The 24,490-nt window shown below is 39.7% G+C and overlaps 1 protein-coding gene across 36 annotated transcripts in view; it reads left to right on the top strand.

Annotated features, from left to right (window-relative positions):
• RBFOX1 (RNA binding fox-1 homolog 1) overlaps positions 1 to 24,490 on the top strand; it is a 1,926,172-nt gene that overhangs the window by 1,804,384 nt on the left and 97,298 nt on the right. For 31 of the 36 annotated variants that reach the window (XM_069486148.1, XM_069486147.1, XM_069486159.1 and 28 more), the window contains 4 exons: positions 2,628 to 2,771; positions 9,389 to 9,442; positions 16,673 to 16,765; positions 18,476 to 18,536. In XM_069486148.1, coding sequence (XP_069342249.1) covers positions 2,628 to 2,771; positions 9,389 to 9,442; positions 16,673 to 16,765; positions 18,476 to 18,536 — 352 coding nt within the window. The remainder of the gene's footprint in view (positions 1 to 2,627; positions 2,772 to 9,388; positions 9,443 to 16,672; positions 16,766 to 18,475; positions 18,537 to 24,490) is intronic. The other 5 variants (XM_069486173.1, XM_069486177.1, XM_069486175.1 and 2 more) reach the window with 1 other exon arrangement.

The following is a 24,490-nucleotide window of genomic DNA, read 5'->3' as shown; positions in this document are numbered from 1 at the left end:
AAGTCTCTTTCTTGGGATGAGAAGGAGCTCGTTTTAATTTTACATTTAAATGGGAACTTCTAACAGGATGGAAAAAAATGGACTGGAAGCTTAGGGGTCTTAGCCGATATTACTGCAAACTCAGAGTCTTGTGGTAGAGTACTAAAACCCCTTACCCCTTTGGAAAGTGACAATCTCATGATTTCTCTGTCATGGACAATGGAATGAAACCTCATATTCCCAGGGGAGAAAACATGGTTTTTGCTCTGTTTGGGTCTCAGTGTTACAATTATTGTTCTTTGAGTATCACTTGAACGGGGCAGAGTTGATTGTTCACTTATTCATTCATTGCACTGATAATTCATTTGTTTGGTCAGTCAGTGAGTCAGCTGGCTATTACACAGACATTTATCATTTGTGTCGCAAGCTGGTCACATCATACCTTGCCATGATAGTTAAATGGCTCCTTATAGCTTTTAGGATGAAATTCAGACTCTTGCAGACAGGGCCCTTTGACCCCACCCTCTGCCTACCTCTGTAGCTGTTCTCCTGCCCTTCCTTCATCCATACCCCCCTCTGAAGTCCACGTGCACTTCCCTGAATCCAGAACACTATTTCACATCTCTGCACCTTCGCACATGCTTTTGCTCTCTCTCGATACAGCATCAGTCCCTTTCATCTCTCCTCTTAGACGTCTCCCACTTAAAACTTAACCTCCATAAAAGGCAAGCCCTGCTGAACCTCCAGCTGTGCTGTGAGTCCCTGATTTAAGGTTACTCAACCCTTGATGATTCATTCTCATTCCACCATTTAACCATCTGTATTATAATTGTCTTTATCTGCCTCTCAGACTTTCAGCAAGCTGGGAACTGCATGTGATTGGCAGGACTGACTTATGTGTCCAGCACATAGTAGTTGCTCAGTAAAGGTGTGTTTAATAAGCAAAAGAGAGTCTTTCCTTTATGTTTCCCAAGAGATGTTTACTCTTTTGACATTTTGTTTAAATCATTGTCATTCTAAAAAATTTCATTACTTTCCATTTATTGAATATATACCACGGGCCAAGGACTCAGTCACGTTGGCACACATTATTGTGTTCGGTCTTTACAAACCCTTATAAGGCGTGAACCCTTACTATTTCTAATGTTCCAGTTAAGAAAATTATCACCATCCTCCTTCCTATTGACTCCAACAGTACATGCAAAATAAGTAAGTACATCGTTGTGTTGTCGTGATGGCAGTGCCCTGGAAAGTTGAAGAAATCATTGGGGGAGGGGGAACTTTTGATATCACATCAGCTTGGAAGAATGGTGTGCCAGCCACTGGGAGGTCTCGACTTCAAAATGCAATTTAGGTGTGTCATGAAGGAGAATGCAAGTGAAATCGTCCAGCAGATACCATGGTTGATGAGAAAATTGCTAATTATGCCCATGTTATTTTGGTGTTTCTTTGTAAGATTGTCATCTTCTCTAAGTCATTATTATTTTATACCTGGATGACTACATTGATAGTTTTGTCCAAGTGGTATGCTTCTAAATTGCTTATAAATAGGTGAGGACAATTCCTTGCTCATAAATTTGATGGGTTTACACATTGGTTTTCCGTCATAGTTGCAAAGAAGCAGGTACCTGATGATGGTGGCGTCTACTGCCACCTAGAGGGAGCACATGCTAATTGCAAAGAAAGTATCCGAAGTGTCTCTGAAATGTTAAAACTCTAGACCTGAGATTATGGCAATGGCTATAATGACACAAGATATTACTGTGACTTTTCTCCTAGTTCTTGCCTTTATATGGGCGTCAACGTAATGTCAGGTCATCCAGGCTTATGTGGTGGGGGGAGGCGGTGGAGCAATGGATTATGCTGATAATGTCATGTCTATACCAATATAGTACAATAGAATTTTCTGCAAAGAGGGGAATGTTCTATATCTGTGTTGTCCAAAATGGAAGCCTGTGGCTCTTGAGCACTTGAAATGCAGCTAATGCAATCAAATTGTTAGGTTTTATTTAATTTTAATTCACTTACATTTAAATAGCCACATGTGGTCAACTGCAGTGGACAGCACAGTTTTGTACAGCTAAGTAATTTAAACTTTAGAACTTTACAAAGAATAAGTCCGTCAGCTGGTCACTTGGACTGCAGAATATCAAACAGCCTTTTCAAAATTGTTTTACTGCATTTATTCATATTTTATATGTACAGCCTGAACAATTATGCGGGCATACCCTAAGATTCTGAACTCTATCAGTGAAGGAATCCATGCTCTCCTATTTTTAGTGATTATTTCTCCTTTGTGAGGTTTTCACTCTCCACGCCCCACCCCAGCCCCTCCCAATCCCCTCACCTTGTTTTATGTTTCCCTATAGTGCTTTTCTCCTTCCTCCAACTCGATATGTTTATCAATTGTTCTATTGTCTGTCTTTCCTCCATGAGACTTAGGTTCCATAGGGTGGGGGTTTTGTCTGTTTTGGTCACTGCCGAAGCCCAGATCCATCCTGGGCAGTGGAATGAATGAATGACTCAGCAGTTCCTTCCTGCCCCTTATCCTTTTGGCATTTTCCTGCCCTTTAGGGGAAGCAAAAGCACATTGGAGCACAGCACTTGGGTCCACTGAGAGCCTCTTTGCTTTCCCTTTGTTCTTTTAGCAGACAGATGACGCAGCACCAACGGATGGACAGCCCCAGACGCAGCCTTCAGAAAACACGGAAAACAAGTCCCAGCCCAAGCGGCTGCACGTCTCCAACATCCCCTTCAGGTTCCGGGATCCGGACCTCCGACAAATGTTTGGCGTAAGTACCGCCTTTCTTCTCAGCAGTGCCCACTCTGGGTCCCCAGAGCCCTCCCGTCTCATGTAAGTTTTTGGTGTTGGCAGTACTAAGGTGAGATGTTCACGTGAAGGGGGGAGGCCGTCTGTGGGTACATTGTGGCTAGAAACTCGTTATGGTTTTAGCATAAATTTCTTCGCAGACGCTCACCGTGTTTCCACTTTGCCCAGCGGTCTTCCTGTAATAAGTAACTGGAATGTCACATACAATTAAACTCCTAGATTACGCACTGTTGGAACAAGCCCCTTGATGATCCCAAATCCAGTGTCCCGGGACGCTGTGTCGTAGCTCACATAGACGTTATGAGCCCTCTCGGTCCTGTTCTCTGTTGCGGTTATCACGTTGCCCGGGAGAGTGACTCATGCCACGTTCCCGCATTCCCTCCTCTGTCCCAGGCACTGCGCATTAGGATTTCAGATGCAGCTGCAGAGTGTAACTGGTTCTGCATAAAGCTTAGTTTAAGAAAAACAAAACAAAATAACAGCAAAAAAAAAGCTACTGATTTCTAAGTCTGACTCGATTCCTGCAGTATGTGTTCTCCTGGAATCAGTGACAAGGTTCACAGATACTTACTGTGATCATATATCAATTATATATATTATTACGTCCACAAAGGGCAGCCTTGCCCAGGCAACGTGGTGAAACACAGAGCAAACCAGAAGCCACTACCCACCCAGAGAAAATGATAGCTTTGCTTCTTTATTGGTCACCGTGACCCTGATTCTTTTTCTGGAAGATATGTTCACCGTCCACTCTGGGAAGGGATGAGTTTACCATTATCTTGGGCTCAGTTCCACCCAAGGGCAAAGCTTTGACAGGGTTTGGATGTCATTCTTTTTTGCAACTGTAGTCAGTTCGTTTGTCCGTGACATCCTGGCAATGACAGCAAGTGTCTGTGGATTCAATGAAAAGAACTACATCCTTAACATTCGACTTAGAGCAAAGGTGGGCAGCTCGGAGACTCTTGTTTGAAGAGTTTGTGGATAGATGCAAATATTTGAAAAGGAATCAGAAGACGCCCAAGTTGAATGTCTCGTTTTGAGCACAGTTGGTATCATTCTCCACATTAAAAGGGGAGCTCTGGTTCATTCCTCAAGGGCTCTGTGATTTGGGGATTAGCTTGCACCTTTTATTTCTTTTATTCACCTGATGCTTATCAAGTATGCATCTGACACAAAGGCAGAACAAGCATCCTACTATTTAAAAGATACCCACACTTGAATCCTGACATTTCAGAGGAAAAGGTCAACTTTTGCACTTTTATCTCTCTCATTTAGTAATAACCTTGAGTTGAGCCCTCCAACTCTTGCAGAACAGAGATACCCTCGGGCACTTTCAGGTCAAAGATGACTTTGAAAAGTGCAGAGCATTCAAAGTGAGAGTCGAGGTTAAGTGCGTGTGAAGCAGTAAGACCAGGTTTGAATGATGGGCAGCCAGAGGAGTCATATTCTCTTTGCCATGTCAGGTTAGGAAGACGTCTCGCTGCTCAGTCTATCTTTTTGCATCAAGAGCCACTGTGATGTTGGCTTTGAATTCGGTTCCCTTAATGACCGTCTCGGCACTGTTTCATGGTGTCGCTCACTGCAGCTCACCCCAGCTCCCACCCCTAAGGGGTGTTCTTCCCGCCTTGGCCTTCTTGGTTATCTTGAAAGTTACCGCAGGCTGCAACGCTAAGGCAGAGAGAGATATTCAAAATATTCACAGCTAGGGATCACAGGGAAGGGACCCTGCTTGCATTAATACGTGAACCTATCTATTCTTTTTAGGGCCAGGGGCAGATGGCACGGAGCAAGATCTTTCCATAAGATTGTACTATCCAATATCAAACTTTGTTCAAAATCTACTGGTTTCAGAGCACTTTTTTTTTTTTTTATAAAGTCAAGTTTTTCAAGCAACTGACAAGATGTTGATTTGACACGATGACACCTACACTTAATACGTATCAATTAAGAGACTACAGCACACATTCAGTAGCACAAAAATTAATTTTGTTCATCACAGATAGCATCTGTGTCCATTTTTAAAAGTCTCCTCGATTTTTTTTCTGTGAGTTTTGTCTATAGAAATTATCAGGCATATACAGATTCATGGACCCCTTGTAGCGACTCGCAGGTCTTCTTGGTTTACAACCACCATTCTAAAGAAATGGAATTTAAACACTAAAAATCTGTGCTTCCTGGTGCACTATGGGTGGCTGCAAAGGCATCTTTTTCTCTGATACATCCAGCGGCAGGAATCCCATTGTACGGCACCTGTAAACATTCTCAGTGGCTCCCCACCGCTGGAGATTAGGGAATTTAACATGGTTTCCTCTTTCAGGTCATTGTTACTGTAGGAAACTCCGTTTTAATTCCAATTAGGTGTTTCTCAAATCATCTGGACATATGAGACATCTTCTCTCCTTTTAGTGCTATATTCTGCCTTTGTGTCCTCACAGTGGCAGGGGTTACAACGAGGACGATTACAGAGAGAAACACTTTCAAAGATCCTTGTGTTTTTTTTTTTTTTTTTTTCCCTTTGTCTCTTCTGTTACACATGGGCATGGAATTTCAAAGTCAAAAGCAAAACAAGAAAAGCAAGCTCCTTTTTCCAACTTCCTAAAACTTGGCCGTGCTCATAACAACTTCTGTAACCACTAACAATTCGACCATGACGTTTGCACAGGGCCGCATGCCCCATGTTTCCTGCAGGTGTCTCACATTTGATTTTTGATTTGTGGTTTCAGCACCTCTTGGTTGGGACTGAAAACCTGGTGCCCTTTCTTCCACCGTGTGCTTCAGATTTTTCATTTTCTTCTCTTTGGAAGTACTTACTCCGATGTGTCACATTGAATCTTCTAGTTCATCTTAGATTTCTTTCTTTTTCTTTTTCTTTCTTTTCTTTTTTTGTCCTAATGTGGAACATTCCTTGGGCAAGAGGTTATGTGGCTATAACATTCAAAGCAGAAGCCAGAGACTTTTTAAAACCCATTGGGGTGTGAGTGAATAGATCTATTATATTATCAGTAGCTTTCATCCTTGGACGTCTCCCCAGAAAGGATGTCAGTTCTGGCCCTGGCTATACTTTCTCCTTGAGCTCTTCCTCATGAGCATGAACATGCATTTCCTTTTCCTTTGAATTCTTGATTGATCCCAAGAAAGGAATATATGGATCCCCACCAAATTAATTGCAATGTATTGCTCTTCAATAGCATGTTTAGTTTAACGCAACATTGAATATTGAAATAGTTCTGCATTTGGGGTGAAAGAAGTAGGTTAGACTACATCTAGACTGCTGATACAACACATGCCATCATAGACTGGTTTTCAGAAACAGTTTCTCAATGACTATAAGTCACAAATTTGCCCAAAAAAAAAAAAGCATCCTTGATTTTATTATCTAGATACAGACTCTCTGGACAGGCAAATGATCTACTCAAGCCTCTTTTGATTATCCAAAAAAAACCAGATCACATGACTCTCAGCATATGTGAAAGAAGCTTTCATGATCATTCCTTAGTAATAAAATAGAGATGGGCCTGCCTGTACCTGCAATGGTATCGCAAAGTTCATTCTGCCATGATGTTACAAGCAGTGAGGCCAGTTTTGGGGGATGCGGCACGGTGCCTCCAGTTTCTGCATTCCAAACATGAAGCCAACATGAAGAAAAACTGGGATGATGCCTTTCCTTAGTCTCTACACACACTCTTTGAACTAACCTTTACTTTCATGTTTTATGCTGTGTCCGTCGAACATCCCTCGCAGTTTTTCAGCGCGATATTATTTGATCTGAGAATGTCTCAAAACGCTGGGTACATATTTGCCCAAGCGCGTGCCCCTAAGCTTCTGGATTCCGCTCCTGATACAGCTATCGAGACACCTTGTGTGCATTCGAGGCGTTGTTGAACGCTGCCGAGCCTTTCTGTTGCGCAAACAAATGCTGGTTATGTCTGCAGATGAGTCGTGTCTATTTAAATTGAAAATGTGCCAGCTGTGTTTACATCATTAGTACCAAACTTCCCAATTACACTGTTGATACTATAAATATAGGACACAACTGTCTTGGAAATGGAGCTGACATCAGCATTCTTCTTAGGGCTCGTTTCCCTGGCTTTGAGAACGATCAACCTCATGGCAACTGCCAAGGAAGCAAACTTTGAGACCATTTCAGGGCAGATGGTGTCATTGTTTCCTAAATTTAGGGAATGACACATGCTCAGATTGCTTTTTGATTGGTTCTGTCCCATCCAGAGCTTATTTTAAAGGAAATGTTTCTGTGTTGACTGTTTAGAGGATGTTTCGCAGATGACATTTGCATTGTGGTTTTGGAAGAAGTTCTTTTCGAGCTTCCCTTTCTGTAAATGTACGTGCTTTTAGGCTCTTCTGCCTGAAACAAATAGGACAGTGTCTGTGTGGACTGAATCTTCTAAGGTGGTTGTATCAGAAGGACTGCTTCCGAGGAGTTCACACGGCTGGAGGATGCCTTACTATGAAATTCAGTTCGCTTTTGAGCAGCATATCTTTCATTTCCCAAATCTGAACGTTTTCTTCCTCTGGTTTTTAGTTCTTTATTTTCTGTCCCAAACTAGGGCACTGAAAATGTTCTATGAAAGAATAGCCTCTTGACCAAAAGAATATTTGGGTGTCCACAAATTGCAGGGTAAGTTGGCTGCACGTGTCTTGGTCTTTCCACTGCACATGCTAGCAACGAGTTCCTTTATCTCTCCCTCTGAACGTCCTCATCTTGGTTTCTTCCTCTCTTTCTACTTCTCTATGAAGTAAAGAAGTACTAGTACGTCTGCTCAGCAAGAAAGAATACAAGTCTGCAATGTCCTGGCTGGGTAGCATACACATCCTGGGGAATGGACACACTTCTCAGGCACAGAATGACAAGCTTTGGGTTCCTTTATCCCATGGTCAGAACTGTTTTCATTGCAAGGTTTTGGGCTGTTTGTATTCAACTGACGTATACGTATTTTTTTCTTTATTTCTAAGGAAGGTAGGTGTCTTTGTATGTCTCATAGGATAGCCTCTGTATGTTCCAAATGATTTTTTTCTTAAATGTCAGCAGGACCCTGTTGACGTTCACTCTCGGGTCTCTCGATAGTCCATGACTGAAGCACTTTGGTCAGGGAGCCGCACCCACTTCTCTGCATTCTAATTGTTGATCCCCTTTTTTATTCTTGCCCCACCTCTCACCACAGTCCCACTGCCCTCTGCCCCAGAAAGGCATGCTTGATGATTTCCACCTGGGGGACAGACACAGAAAACAGAATCTCCTAGGGTAATAACAAATGCAAATAAAATCCAAAATGCGAAAGCAAATGGAGTGATAGGAAAGCTCAAAACAAAACAGACAAAAACAAGGATGGAAGTATTTCTTTATCAGTTCTGTTTGATTTTCAGCCACTAAAACAGGCATCTGCTCTCATTCCACATTGAAGTAAAATTCCCATTTTATTCTACTCTGGGCCATGGTGTAGGATTGCCCTTCACCCCTCCCACCTGCACTTACGTAGTGTAAACCGTACTCGAGAAATGCCCAGGCGACTTCACGTGACCTAAGAAAACCGAAAGGATTCCAAAATCAGAGGAAAAGCATTTTGGGTTATCAGATACTTATAGTTTCAGAGACCACATTCTCTCTCTCTCTCTCTTTTTTTTTTTTTAAATGTGCATCAAGAATTCCTTAATGTGTATTTCTCATTAGGACTACCAGATTCACCAAATTAAAAAAAAAAAAATGTGTGTGTGTGTGTGTGTGTGTGTGTATGAGACAAAATAGTTGAATTTGAAGTTCAGATAAATGAGAAGCATTTATTAAGTATGTCCCCAATATCGCATGGGATATACTTACCCAGAAAATTTTCAAATTTGAATTTTCAAATTTCAAATTCCAATTTCAAATTTTCAAATACTGAACTGGGTGTCAGTATTTCATTTGGCTATCCAATGTATTTATAACCCAAATCTTTCTTTCTGCACTTTTTGTAGAGCCTATTTGTGCTAATTGTCGAAAACCTATGTGTTCATTTAACAATATGAAGAATTATATCAACTGTGCTGATATCTTGATTAGGATGGGTGCCTGGGAGTGGAGCTTGCTTTTATGTTTGGTCTTTACTTGTCTCATGGGATCTGGCTGCTCCTAGTGTTCATGTGAGCTAGGGGCCAAAACCATCAACGTCCTATTCCAGTTGGACATTTTATTATCAAAACCCCACCTCATCAAGGGCGTTTGTTCCAGTGGCTAGTGAGGTAGCTCAGGAAGATCATTGTGTATATTGTATATTAGTTGTTTTTAAACAGCTGCTTAGTGCCTGGGAAAACAGTCATACACATATTAAAAAAAAGAATTAAACTCTTGATTAATATTTTGTATCCAGCCTTTTATGGGACATGTCATTTAAAGGACATGATAAATACATAGGGTCGTATCTTCTCGTGTTTCAAGCACATTACTTAACGATAAAACAATGTAAAAAGTATATCCTTGGATATTAAGAGAACAATAATTCAGACTTGGGAAACAATTACCAGTGTGCATAATATGATCTGTTCCATTTCTATTCTTGCTTATAAAATATTTTTATTTCTTTACAGCAATTTGGTAAAATCTTAGATGTTGAAATTATTTTTAATGAGCGAGGCTCAAAGGTAAGCAACTTAATTCACTTTAGAATTGTTTAGCTTATTGTTAAACATTTGTTACGAATAAGGGGAAACAACTGCACTGTTTTAATCAGCACATGGTGAAAATACACTTCAGTGGGAATTTCCCTATAGACCACCTCCAGTTTTCAAAATGGTGGGAAATATATTGGGTTCAGTTTAAAACGTATAAGGGGATATAATTTTTAAAATTTATATATATATTTTTATCAAGTTTCCAGAAGAAAATTATCCATGCTTAAAAAAATAATGATGTTGCTACATTTTTGTTTTTCAGTGATAATTATGTTCTTTATATTAAAAAGTGAGTTGATAGTGTCTCATGCGCAGGTAAATATGTGATTATTCTGTATTAATAAAGTGCAGTTATTTTCCTGGGTTGTAGGGGAGAAAAGTGCATATACACCAACCTTTTGAATATAATTTTATTCATTAGTATGTTTTTACCAATCTATTATTTTGCAATTTGCCATTGCTGTGGGTTTGTTTGTTTGAGAAAATTAATTTTTAAACAGATTTTCCTAGCACGAATAAAAGTCAGGGGATGTATGGAGAGGTTCAGGCACCTTCAAAATAGAAATACATTGGGAGAAGGAAAAAACAAACTCTTCCAAAGCATCCTCTCTATCAGTGGTTAGATTATCTCAGTGTGGTCCCGGACAAGGGACATCAACATCACCCAGGAACTTACCAGAAATGCAAATTGTCAGGCTCCGACCCAAATCTATTGAACCAAAAACTCTGAAATCAGGGCTCAGGGACCTGTGTTTTAGCCGACCTTCTAGGCCTGCCCTTAACGTTGTAAACACTGTGTCTTTCTGTTTTAGACAAATGCCAAGGCTCCTCTTCAGTGCAGAATACCCTTTGGCCCACTACTAGTGTTCCGTTCTCATTGCCACTGCTGTTGTTAAGGTGACCTCATTCTACTGCATCCACGGAAAACTCAAAGGCCCCGTCAAAATCTCCCTTTAGGAAAACGACACATTAGGCATCTCAGCAGACACTGAGGGACAACAGACAGTGACATTCGAAAGGGATAGGGATATTGACTTTAGCGACCAGAAAGTGAACACCTTCAATAGCTCTGCCTTGCTTCCCGACGGCCACTCCCCCAGGTTGTCGGGAATTTTAAGTTCCCATCTCCTTGCATCTTCTGACTGTGGAAGTGGATGTTGAGAGAAATTGCTCATGAGGTACAGAGAAATACTGGCTTTGGCCCATAACTTTCCTGACACAGGCAGTTTGGGACAAGTCAGTGTCCTGGAGGGTTGCTGAGCAGTATTCATTTTGTCTGGAGTGGCACAGGCCACGGTGCTAGCTCTCTTGGGTCTATAACTGCCTGCTCCCCACGAAGCAGACATTTGAATTTATTATTCCTTGAACAGTCTGCACCCTCCTCCCTCCTAAGTAGATTTAGTACTAACTGAATAGGACAATGTTGATGGAATTGAGGGAACATAGTTTCAGTAATTTCTCCTCCGTAGCTAAAATGATGTTGTGATCTGGCAGATAAGTTAAAAAAAAAATCAATCCATTATAGTCTGTGGTTCTGCTCATTCAGGCACCTTGTCATTCTTCCATGACTTCAGATATTTTACAGTCATTCTTGAAGGTAACTCTGTTTCTGCTTCTTATCTGAAAAGGATTACAGGGACTATTTCTATACCTGCAAAGCAAAGTGCATTAAGAGAGAAGTGTGCCCAACCTAATCCTGTTCGCTCAAGCCTGATGTATTCTTGGCAAAATTGTAGAATTTGACCCAAATGTTGGCCAACTTTGTTTGAACCCCGAATCCATCTCGAGCAGCACTGCCTTTCAAGACTTTTTTGTTTGTTTTTATAAATTTATATTTATATTTTGTTTTGTAATTTTCACAGGTTGAAGAAAGCTATTTAGTTCCTTTCGAGAGCTGTTTGGGGACATTAGAAGAATATCATTTGCTATTTTGAAAGTACAATGGCGGTGCTATTTTTAAGGCTTCTTCCGTCATTCCCATGATTAGCCTGTCTCTGGGGGCTTCAGGGAAAAAGACCATTTAAGTTTGCTGCGTCCAGAGTCTGATTTTTTTTTTTTTCTTTTCTTTATTCTTTTAGTTTAGGAAACATCCAAAATAGCTTCTCTCGATGGGTCTGCTCCCTCTGAGAGAGCTTGTCTTGCAGGTGTTGGAGCTAACTGCTCAGGTGGCGCTGGCATGTCACAGAGACGGTCCAGTTGGGAACGGCTAAGCGGGGGCAGCGGCTCACACAGGGCTGTTTTTCATACTTGACATTATCCTTGGTGGGAAAGGGCCTTATTTAGAGGAGCATTTGCATTTTAATGGTTGAGAAACCTGAACTGTAGTGATGACCTCATTTCCATCATTTGGTGCTGGAGAGAGAGACAGCCAGGAAATGGGGGGGGGGGGGGCGGGGCCAAGAGCTAGGAACTCACCTCTGACTACTCGTTTTCTACGGCACAGTCCCTGAAGTGGTCACTCACTGCTGGCAGAGTGTGTGTGTGTGTGTGTGTGTGTGTGTGTGTAAATGTATGCATGCATATGCACCTATGCATAGGTGGTATCTATATTATTCTGGGAACGTATAGCGTGAGCATTTCATGTTTATAGGGATAGCGCGTATACAGGAAAACCACATTTTAGAAAGACACGCCAGACTTTGAAAATGAGAATTAGAAAGAATTCAGGGGCCAGCGATCCTATAATTCATTTTTCCTTTTAGGAGATTTCAAACCATTTTATTTACCTGTGAAATGATTTGTTTGGGTACTACAGGCAGACACAGGTATTCTCTAATATACCTAAGAAATAACTACGCAGTTTGGTCTTTGATTCAGGAGATATCTAGAAGAATTTGTTACGTCTCAGGTGAACCAACCGTGAGAGAGACAGAAGTGACCTCACAGGTTCTCGGGGGCGGCGAGACAGACTGCTAGGACGGGCAGGTGCCATAAAGTGTGCTGTGTTCTACGTGAGAGGCTATCGGGAGTCCAGGCAAAAGGACCGATGCTGTTAGAAGGTGGAAAGGCTTCTGGACAGGGGGATCATTGGAACTGAGAGTGAAAGACTCATAAGAATTTCTCTGGGAAGGCAACGAGGGACGTCTTCCAGGGCGAAAAGGCTGCACATGCAAAGGTCACTGCAAAGAAGTGAGACGTGAGGTTGTTAGTCCCACAGGAAAATGATTCTTCACACTCTTATCAACCGCCCCCCTCTTACAAATATGAGTTCTCTGCACCAGGAACTAGAGGATTTGATTTTTCATATGAAATGAGAAAATCAGTGCATTCATCCATCCAGGGTGCTTTATTTAAGCCTATTTAAGCCTTTATTTAAAATATAGGGTACACTTTAGAAATGACTAAAAGAGCGGAATTGGAATGTTCCGAACACACTGAGATGGTAGATGCCTGAGGTGAGGGATACCCCAATTACCCTGAGTTGATTAATTCACATTGCATGCCTGTATCAAAAGATCACATACACCCTATAAAGACATACAAGTATTATGTACCCACAACAATTAAAAATTTAACCAAAGAAGATATAAAATGGTATATTTTCATGAATGCAAAAAATAAAAGATATCACCTAAAAAATACCAAAGACCAAAAGAGAAAAGTAAGTAGGATAGAGGAGGGCCAGAATTTATGATTCATGAGAAGATTTGAAAGCAAGCATTTATGCTGGTCTGGCAGGACTCTTGGGCTTACCATGATCTAGTCTAATGATCCCACCCCATCATAGCCACAGATTTCTTTTCTTCGGTAGTATTGAAGGTAAACCCTGGGAAGGCGTGTCTCTGACTCCCCTCTCTGTAGCCTTCTTGCAGTCTTAGTTTTTAAGGGGTCACCCATCTGTATCACACCCAGGTCCTGTGCTCTTCAAGCCAAGTCCAAAATATGCTTGTTTTGTTCTCCTTTTTAAGGCCAAGGTAAAAATATTCATCATCTTTTTAAGAACTGCTAGTTGCGGCTTCCTTGAGTTAGAATTCTGACCACAAGGTAGGTCCCAGCACCTGCACTTCATAGAGAGGCACAGGTGAGTGTCTCTCTGGTGACAGTGTGGCTCCCCGTATGAGAATTCTCATGACCCAGTGACACTGGGAATCCGTATCACTTGTTGTCGGGGTGAGAGGCAGAACTGTCCAGTGGAACAGGTAGGAAAGTCTGTTTGGTACTTTGAGGGCTATTTCTGGAGCAAGCTCGTTCTAAACTCAACTTTGGCACATCTCAACTAAGTCACCGCAGCAGCTTGAAATGCAGAGTTAGGAAGCAGCTGGAAGGAAGGAAGGAAAGAAAGGGAAGGAAGGAAATGACAATAAGATTAATAATAAAAAGAATCAATATATTTTCTTTGCTTGCAAACAAAGTGAGAACTTAGGAATAGATTAGGGTAATTTCCTTTTTAGTTTACGCTCTTTCCGTGGGAGTCCAAGTATGTTTCTATCTGCGCCTTCATCTCTCCTTGACATCCCCAAGGCTGACTTCAGGCCGGCAAGTTTGCCTTGGGTTCCAATGTGACGCACGAGGGCGAGATCCTCTAGGATAATGTTGGACAGGTGGGTTGAGTGTTCGGTCTCACCTGGCTGTGTTCTTCCCCGTGCTGTGGTGCGAACGACTGTTCCTCCCCATGGGCAGAAACGATGCCCCCCGGCCCGACACCTGTAAGACTAGGGCTCTAGATTTTCTTTTCTTGCCTAGTGACAGAAGATGGATCCAGAGTTCTAGTTTCCCTGGTTTCTTTCTGAGTGTACGGCATGGCTACGGCTGCTAGGGAGTTAACCCCATAGCGGGGAAAGGGAGTGTTGCTAAGAAACCTGGGACATGGAACTTTGGTTGCGCTTCTCCATCTAAGCTCCAGAGAACTGAGTCAGATCCCCCTCAAAAGCTCTATAGAAACCAGCAATATAAAATTCTACTTAATACAAAAAAAAAAAATCCTAAACCTCTTTTTGATGGTACGTGGTAGTATGAGAGGTAATGGGAATCTAAGTGTTCAGCCACACGGGCAGCTTTTTAGGCAGATTTCTGGACTCTCTTTCAGGATTCTGATCCAGCAGATACAAAGCGAGGCCCAGGAATCTAAACCTTGCATATACTCCCCTGACGTGCATCTAAGTTTGGGACCCACTGGCCAAGAGTTAAGAGTCATTAAATGAGCAAAACTCCCCAAGTCTGTCTCCCCCCGACACCTTTAAAGAGCTATTATTTCCAAACTCTTAAGTTAGGAAGTATATTTGAGTACCCAGCATGGGCTATGGTATGTGCTATGCAGAAGACTAAACAGGACTCTTCTGTTAACTGGCATATAATCTTACACAGATCAAATAATTCAGGTTTATTCTAATCACAGGTCCTCACTACGGGAAAGACTCTGAAAGGTAATTCAGTCCAGTCTCCTAAAGTATAGAAACTTAGTTTTCCCCCTACAGCCAGCTCTTGACCAACACGGGTTTGAACTGTGTGGGTCCACTCACACGCGGATTTTTTTCTATCAAATGTGGATGGAAAATGCAGTATTTGTGTTGATACAAAGCCCACAAAAGTGGAGAGCCAAGTTTTCATATATTCATGTTCCATAGGGCTGACTGTGGGACTTGAGTGTGAGTGGATTTGGGTATAAGCAGGGGATCCTGGAACTAATCTACTGCGTATATCAAGGGATGGCTGCATGTTGTAGCATCCTGACACATCATCTACCCTCCCTTGAATCCATATCCATGGCTACCGTCCTCAATGGAGGACCCGTCTTGACCGTTGGAAAGTTCTCTCTTAGCCATTCCATTGGGCAACATGTCTCTCCCCAACCTTAGCGTTGGAGGTCACTGCAGAGATCTAGCATGGGATTGGGAGTTAGCATCGGTTGATTCTGACTACCATGTGGTTGCAATTACTGTACATCTTATTAGTAAAGCTAAGTATCATATTGCCTCAACTAAGATTAGAGCCAACGTTTACCTGTAAGTAAGGTTTATTCAGTGCAAGTGGAAATCCCCATGTATTGCATTCTTTCACCCAGTTTACACTTTGAAAATCAGAAAGAGCTGGGTAAATTTACACTGGAATTGTTCAAAAGGTTGGTGTATATTTCTGAACACAATGTACAAATATTTTTAGGGGCTTTAAAAATAATGTACCATATTTTCTGTACTTTTCTTAGGAACAGTGTCAGTGAAGACAAAAGATGGAATTTGACAATATGAAGTTTAGTGGGGTGGTTTTTTGAGGCTAAAATATTAAATGCAAAATGTACCTGTGGTGACGTAAAGGGTATATTTGTTATCTACCAGTAAAAGAAGTGCTTAGAGTGCTATTATAAATTACATTCTATTAATGAAGCTTCTTTATTTTGCGATCTGTCGATGTGACAAATGAATACCAACAGAATGTCTTAGAACTTTACAGTATGTGTACATATTTCCCTTTTTGGTTAACAAAGTAGTGTGAAAAGTTGTCAAATTCAAAAGCATGTACGTTTGGGGTGGGGTGGGGAAAGTATTAATATAAAAACATTACTGGAATTGTTTGTATTATGAATCAACTGAAGTTTATTTCTATTCATTTCATGTGATTTTTTTGTTGATTAGACCAAAGAGTTTAAGATTTATTATTTAAGAAAAAAGGTCTTTCCTTTTTTTAGGCTTTTAACTTTTATTTTTTGAGAAGTAAAGGCTGTAGAATTGACAAATTTGAATAACCCTAAAATTGCATGAAGAAGAGATGTTCTTAAAACCACACGGCATGACTCTGTAGGCAATGTTAGAGGATTTTGGCATTCATTGTTGAATTTCGTGCACACGTTTTATTTTATTTTATTTTTAATTTGCATGTCAAGAAAGTGGTTCCTTTTTTTTTTTCCTCGTTATTTCATTTTATTCTCTGTGAAGACACTGTAAATTTATTTTGATCTCATTTTCTTTTCGTTAGATTTATTTTCTTCTGTAGTGACATTTAGAAAGGTATTTTTGGTATCCTTTTTTTTTTTTTTTTGAATTCTTCAGGGGTTACAGCTAACTGGTGACAGAAAAAAAAATATCTTGTTCACATTTGTCGCTTAATTATTGCACATCTTAGTACTCTTATAATTTCTCTAATTTGCATGTTACAGAACTGAAGCCAGGACAAGAAATAGAAATTAAAGCGAGAGAACATTACCAAGTGGTCGTTGACTGAAATAATAATCTGCATGTTGTTTTCCCTTCTCCCTCCTGCATGCAGGGATTTGGTTTCGTAACTTTCGAAAATAGTGCCGATGCGGACAGGGCGAGGGAGAAATTACACGGCACCGTGGTAGAGGGCCGTAAAATCGAGGTGCATGTTCAAAATATTTTCCTTTTCATCTTTTTTATAAATGTCTGCTTCACGCTCATTCGTTGTTCCAGATGCATCATTGGCGTCTTCTATGTGATCCTGCTCCCTCTCATTGTTTATATATATATACTTATATATAAAAAGGAAAACTGGCCTTACTTTTTTTTTTTTAATTTTACTTTCTTATGTTACTCTTATTATTGCTGAAAGGTGGATGGCAAAAGTGAGACAAAAGGAAGGTTAATCGGAAAGGGGTTTTTTTTTGTTGTTATTTTCCATGTTTTATAATCAATGGGTGCAGTAGGTTCCAAAGAGTAGACAGTGTGACAAACCAAACAAAATACAGAACAGTTTCTGTTTTTCTTTCCACTTCAGGGTTGAAGAGGGATCCACAGTGGTTTGCAAATTAAACCAAATGGTGAAAGAAGATTCGTTTAAAAAAAAAAAAAAAAATGAGAGGTTTTTGTCGTTAAACCTTTCATTTCTTTTTTTTTTTTTTTTCTTTTAGGAAGCCAGTTTGAATTTCTGTATTCTTTTGATAATAAAGTGAACAAACAGGATTTCCCATTCAATATCTGGCCCCTTTTCATTTGAAAGCATAAATACCAAAATTCTGACACTCAGAGTCTGCTATTTGTACCACTGAGATCTCCCTCAACATAGCCACAGGGTCATATTTGTTAAAACTTAAAAAAAAAAAAAAAAAAAAAAACCAGTTAAAAATGCTTTAGTCCTTGGAGTAAGATGTTGCATATTTTGCCTTTCATTTTCCCCCTTCGACGGTAACGCTTAGGCCCCTCACCAAACTCTCAGTAACCATGGTAACTGTATACAAACCCATGCTGGCGGTGGTGGTGAATGGTAAGTGGTGAAGTCCATCTGCCGTTTCACGTATTTAGTGCTGATATATCTATATACATATATATATATACCACGTGAATTTTTTTGACTTGTTGTATTAAGTTTTCTTGATGCTCTATTTTTTTGGATATTGGTACGCCTGTAATTGAGTGTACGTTCTAAGCTAGCCTGGGAGGCACTGACTGGATTGAGTTATGACCGGTGCACATCTTACTCAGATTGTTAACTCCATATTGTGTTAAACAATGCACCCTCTCTTTTATCCTTTTGTTAGCTGTGACTTTAAAGCTTGAATGATTTTGTTAATTCTTGCGATGTAAAAGGCTCTTGTTCCAAGTGTTGAATGCTAGATGTTGCTTTCCCAATGGTTCTTTCCTCCTAAAGTGTTGCACACGGCTAAAACTTGTTTGTCCCTTTTTTTGACATTTATGTTCCCTTGTACCTTGTCTCTTCCCTCTTCTCCTCCACTGCATGTTCCTTCATATGAACTTTATTTTCCGTTTAAAAAAATATTTATCGTTTCTGTGTTACCATGGAGTACACGCATGCTTTTAAATCTTCAATTATGCAGTATCTTTTAATTTGCTTTTACTGTCTCTTTATTAAACTTTTAATGATATGACATTGCTTTACTGAAATGATTTGTAAGTTAAAATGGTTATGAAGTAAATGTAATTTTTTAAATGTATGATTTTGTTATGCACCTACTGCCTTTTATAAATTAAAATGCATTTTAGTTTTTAGTTGTTTTTTTTTTTAAATAAGTAATCACAGTCATAATGCATGCAACTAATTGAATTATGAGCTGGCCCTAGAATATCTGCTCATTGGAGTTTTCTATGTACATAGGTAAATAATGCCACAGCACGTGTAATGACAAATAAAAAGACTGTCAACCCTTATACAAATGGTAAGTAGAGATTCGTCCTTTATAAGAAGTCCTCTCTACCTTGAACTCTATTATGTAATTTGACAAGGGAATCTGTTTCAATAAGCCATATTGGCCAAAGCCCTTGCTGCTGACCTGCTACAGGGAACCACCTACAACCATGAGGTCATTTTCACACCAAAGGCAAATTTCATTTTCAGGTTCTAAGTGTATGGACTCCTCCCTGTCTCTTCAGAATAACTCCCATTTGGGATTGAGATGTAGTAATTATTTGGGAATTAGTTGAGTCATTTAATTTGTTGTTTTATAGTAAGTTGTTTTATAGTGAGGAGGGTGGAGGTCTTGTTTTTTTTTATTGCCATCTCCTCACTGCTCACTAATTTCTGGAAATGTAACTGTATACTTCTGGCTTTGAGTCTTCTCCAGAAATATTAGGCATGTGAAGTGGCTTGAAGGGTACTTCATGACTGGGTTCTACAGGATTAGCAGAATGTGTAGGTGGATTACCTGTTCCTCTCTGGGTCGCTTAGTGTCACTGTGGACCAAGTGAGAACGTGGCTGTGTATTGTAGACCCCATCAGGACAATGTGTTTCTGCCTTGGCTAACCAATAAAACTTCTCAAAACTCCTCCTAAAAAGAATTCGCATATATATCAAAAGTTATTAAAAATGTTCAAACATTTTGATTCTTTAATCCTTCTCAAAAGAAATATCTCTTAAGATATATGGGGGAGAAATCTGCTATGTTAATCACATACTTAATGGTACCAAAAATTAAAAAGAAAGCAATGCAGTAAGTTGCAGTATATACACTTATAATATAATAATATATTATACTCACTAAAATGAGTATGATAAAGACTATGAAGGGGCCCCCTAATAAATTAAAAAAGTAAATAATAAGAAAGTACATGTATAGCATGATTTTAACTTAAATGATGGTACTAACTGTGCCAAAATGCTAATGATGGTGTTGATTGCAAGACTGGAAGATATTTTTTCTTTGACTTAGATTTTTTAAAATAATATAATTTTACTATCAAAAGGAAATACATATGGAATTTTCCACTTTTTAAATTTTAATTACACATGAAACATGGAAATGCAGCTTTATTTACAAAAAAGAAAAAAAGATTTTTAAAAAAATTAACAATTAATACCAATTTGATGGTGAGTACATGTGGTGCTTGTTTTTCCATTCTTGTGATACTTCACTTAATAGAATGGGCTCCAGCTCTATCCAGGATAATACAAGAGGTGCTAGAGCACCCATTGTGTTTTGTGCACATAAGGTAGTAACATTCATCGGATGTTGGGCAGGTGGGAGGGGGGAGGAGGGAATGGGTATATTCATACCTAATGGGCGCGGTGCCCACCATCTGGGGGAGGAACATGTTTGAAGCTCTGATTCGGACAGGAAAAAGGCAATATATGTAACCTAAACATTTGTACCCCCTTAATATGCTGAAATAAAAAAATATTAAGAACAAGGATAAAATATATCTTGAACAACACTGCTGCCAACCTGATTTCCTACCTCCCCCTCAGAGGAAGCCATTGTTAGATTGTTGTCTATAGTTTTATTTTGCATTTTCATGCATTTGCACGTAGTAGGTACATATTTAAAGTATTCACAGTATTGTGTACATGTTTTTATATAACTAGTAGCATGATGTACATGTCATTTTTAATTGGCTTTTATAAATCAAGAGAGTTATTTCAGTGTTGATACATACAAATTAGACTAATTCTTTAGTGGTTACATAATATTCCACAAAATGGATCTATGGGTTTATTTAGAACTTCAGTACTGAATATTATGTAATTGTTTGTTTTTGTTTTACAGTTATAAATAATAATGTTAGCATTTGGTAGTTTTGTTTTTTCTTTCTTCTGCCGGTGGCTGTCAATTACACAAAGTCACTTTGTTCTTCATTTTAAAAAGGGAGCATTAAACAGGGGTATGCTCTCAATATAGTAGGGCTCTAAATTGAAAGACCACAAGAATTATTTATTCTGCAGACCATTCTTCTCAGCTCCAACAACCCAAGACATACCCTTAAATGGTAAAGACAATTTCCTCAACAAGCTTGAAATGCCCAGCGCTGTGAAATGAAGCAAACCTCTGATTTATATGACATGAAGCCTTTCTACTTGGATTAAAATAATAGCTCTGCAATTTTCCAGAGTTAATACATGATAACGTCAACCTGGCTATTGGGCATATTGTTTAATTACGAAGTTGCAACTGTGTGCATGTGAACGCACCGGTGTGCTTGCATGCCTATGCGTGGGTGCTCATGTGTGCTCAGTGAGCAAATGAGGCAAGAAAAGCCAAGTGTTATTCTGTAAGCCATATATATGCATATTTATTTTAAGGAAAGAGTTATTGATCAATGTCATACCCAGAGACTGAAAAGTAGACCTGTAGAATTTTTGAACACAACTCTCAAAGCCCATTCATAAATAGCCAACATTTCTGGAACACTACGTACACATTATGTGAAGCATTTTAAATGCACTGGACCCAAATGAAGTCTTGCAAAGAAGACATCATTATCTCTATTTTAGAGATGCAAAAACTGAGGCTAGATTAGATGAAATAATTAATGAAGACTTTTTCTTATCATGAAGTGACAAAATCTTGTGGCCATGCCCATGGTTACCCATCAGGCATCAACTTTCCCCTTGTCATCTTAATTGCATTCAAACGGAAATTGGCTACAGTAACCAAAAAATTGTTAAATGTGCAACCTGTGTTCCTGCCACATGTTGGCATACACATCCCATGTCTCGTTCCCAGGTAGCCATGCATTCTTAGCTTCCAGGAATAAGTCGTGTGGGTCTCTCATCCAGATACCTACAAAGGGGCACTTGGGATTATTCCTGCCACACATACTGAGTTACGGCACCCAAGGGGTAGATGGACAATCACAGTATAACTGATTTAAAAAACAATTGTGAATCCTAATTATATAAAAGACTGAGGCTTCTATAGTGGGGATTATGGAAAATTTTGATATTCAAATAAAAATAGTTCTCCAAGCTTTTCCAAGTTTTAACTCATCATTGTCACCACAACAAATAAAATTTCCAATAAATTGCAATATGATATAACTGAAGAAATATGGACCCCTTTCAAATCCTTAACAAGAGAGTATAGTTATGGTAAAAAAAAAAAAAAAAAAAAAAAAAAAAAAGGGATAAATCAGGACCAATAAAGTCACATTGAAATGAGAAAATTAAGCAATTGGTGAGATTCACTCATTAGCTGTGTAATTCAGTCTCACAAAGCATAGAAACTGTGCCTCAGCAAAATTGTAAGTTACTAGAGTCACCAAATTTTGAGGTCATCTCCAAATGGTGAAATATAGCTCTCAGTGCCCGTATCCCTTTGGTCATGTACCCAACAAAAGGTTTAGCAGCTGCAGCGTTTCCAGCGATGAATAAAACTCAGCCTTAAATGCGATGAGATTCTTGTCTAGAAGGTTCTACTATAGAGGACTTCACTTAATAACATCATAGAAGATGTGACTCTATTCCCAGAACATTTAAACATGGACATAAGCAAAAGCTATCGAATGAAATATAGGCTTCTGGATATTCTACCTGTCAGAAAGCTCCACGAAGAGAGAATTGGGCTACGTCCCTATTGAAGTTTGTCTCAAGGACACCTACGCACACAGAGAAGTTGGGGTGTGCTGTGTTCGTGGGAGATCAAGTGTTGCAACAGATACGCAAAACAAGTGAAGAGCTGAATTTGCAGGGATGTGGTTCTTTTATTTTCTTAGAGATGGTAGAAAGTATGAAAACTGGACAAAAACATCCAAGAGGTAGGACTTATCCCCCCTATTGGCTCTGGCTGGTTGAACTATAGGCAAGTTGTTTAAACTTTCCACATCGCTTCTCTCCACTGAAAACTGTACTCGTAACAGGACCTGCATCGTAAGTATTTGTAATAATTATGGGAGATAAAGCACTAAACACAATGCTTGTATACGAAGTGCCTTAAAAGTTTTACTACTATTGGTAGCACAATATTACTTAATTATGCAATAATCTCAGTTATTAAGTAGTCATATTATTCCTTTTTTTGTTGTTGTTGTAGATAGTAAGTTGAATTTCCTGATAGACACTAAAAGATCAAATATTCAGATGCTAACAAGGACTGAGCAGGTAAAATAAATGAGAAATCAGAGAGTCTGAGAAACTGTCCTTTTGGACTGTCTTTTGTTTTCATAGTGGGTAAAGCAGAATATTTTTCTACTAGAAGAAAAAACAGCACAGAATTTCCACAAAAGATAGCAGCCATTTGGCCTCCCAGCCAGGCTCGCCGTAGGGGGCAGCGGTGAGTGTGACTAACTGGGGAGTTACATGCAATAGCCCCTGGTCAGCTCTCATAAATCTGTCTCTGGGGAATTCTTAACTAAAATTTACCATTTCTACCAATGTTCTGAGAGAACCAGAAATCCTGTATTTTAAATGAAATCTAAATGCTGGCAATGAATACATGCCGCTAAAAAAAATACTGAGTGAACCAAAACAAAACACATCTGTAGACAATGTGCAACTAGCTTCTTTTTGTTGTTGTTGGCATTTGGACCTTGCCTCCTGCACCATTTCAGCTGCCCTTGTCTCTGGCATCCCTAGTGCACATCTGCAGAAAGCATTTACAGGTAGTTTTTGAAACCCCTGTAGTGTGTGTTTCTGTGATGCACAACCCAGCGGAGCCCTCGAGAAGGCATGTGCTGATTTTTTTTTTTTTTTTTTGGTGCACATTGAGACTTGCCTTTTAACACCCAATGCAGCGATAATTAACACTGGGGACCTCGGCCAGCATTTTTCTAAAGAAGGTTGGCATGTGACTTTTGACAAGCTAAATTTGGGGAGAGGAGTGCTGACTCGGATGTAGCCCCTGGAGGCTCAGCCACAGAGGGGCCTCTGCAAACTGCTCATGTGTTGGATACAGAGCGAGAGCCCAATGTGTCTGGTCTCTGCTCCATTGCCTTGTTGTGTGGAGGGGCCCCAGGAGGCTTGGAGCGGTGGGCTTTATCAGCTGTTCTCCTTTTGTTGTAAGCCTCATTGTTCGGTTTAATGTCCTTGATCAAAATCTCTGAATGTGCAAGGCCTGGGGACGTACACAAACTGCCTAAGAAATTAAACATGGAATCATTTTGTTCGTCTTCCTGACAGTGCAGGCGCTCATCTCCAGCGGGGTTATCCCAAGAGTCTCTTCCAGGTACTAGAAGGAGTCCCAGGGACTGTGGGCACATTTGCATGTGATTTGCATACATCTACATAAGCCTGAGCAAGCTCTGCAAGTCTGAGCAGAGGTGATTTTCAGGGGCTGGATTCTAGACCAAATGGACCCAACAGACATTTACAGACTATTTTATCCAACACCTACAGAATACACGTTCTTCTCATCAGTGCAGGGAACATTCTCCAGGATAGACCATATGTTAGGCCACAAAACAAATCTTAACAAATAAAAATCTTAAATAAAAAAAAAAATTGGAATCATATCAAGTATCTTCTCAGACCACAATGGAATAAAACTGGAAATCAATAATAAGAGGAACTTTGGAAACTGCGCAAACCTACGGAAATTAAACAACCTACTTCTGAGCTACCATTGGATCAATGAAGAAATTAAGAAGGAAATAAAAAAAACTTCTGGAAATAAATGAAAACGGAAACACTACGTACTGAAACCTATGGGATTCAGTAAAAGCAGTGCTAAGAAGGAAGTTTATAGCAATAAACACATCAAAAAAGTGGAAAGATTTCAAATAAACAACCTGGAAGATAGTCGTCCCGGATAGGGTCATTCTTCATTAGGTGTGTAACATACACAAGGAAGCAGGTACTTGGAGGTTGGAAGGAGACACAGTCCCAGCCAAAGAAGACTTAATCCATTAGAAAAGGTCCTATATTCCTTTAGTTCCTTTGGAGCAAAACCAAGGAAATGTTTA

Source organism: Eulemur rufifrons, chromosome 14 (assembly GCF_041146395.1).
Source record: "Eulemur rufifrons isolate Redbay chromosome 14, OSU_ERuf_1, whole genome shotgun sequence".
NCBI classification, from domain to species: domain Eukaryota; kingdom Metazoa; phylum Chordata; class Mammalia; order Primates; family Lemuridae; genus Eulemur; species Eulemur rufifrons.
Note: the sequence above shows the minus strand (reverse complement) of the source record. Positions and strands in the feature narration are given on the sequence as shown.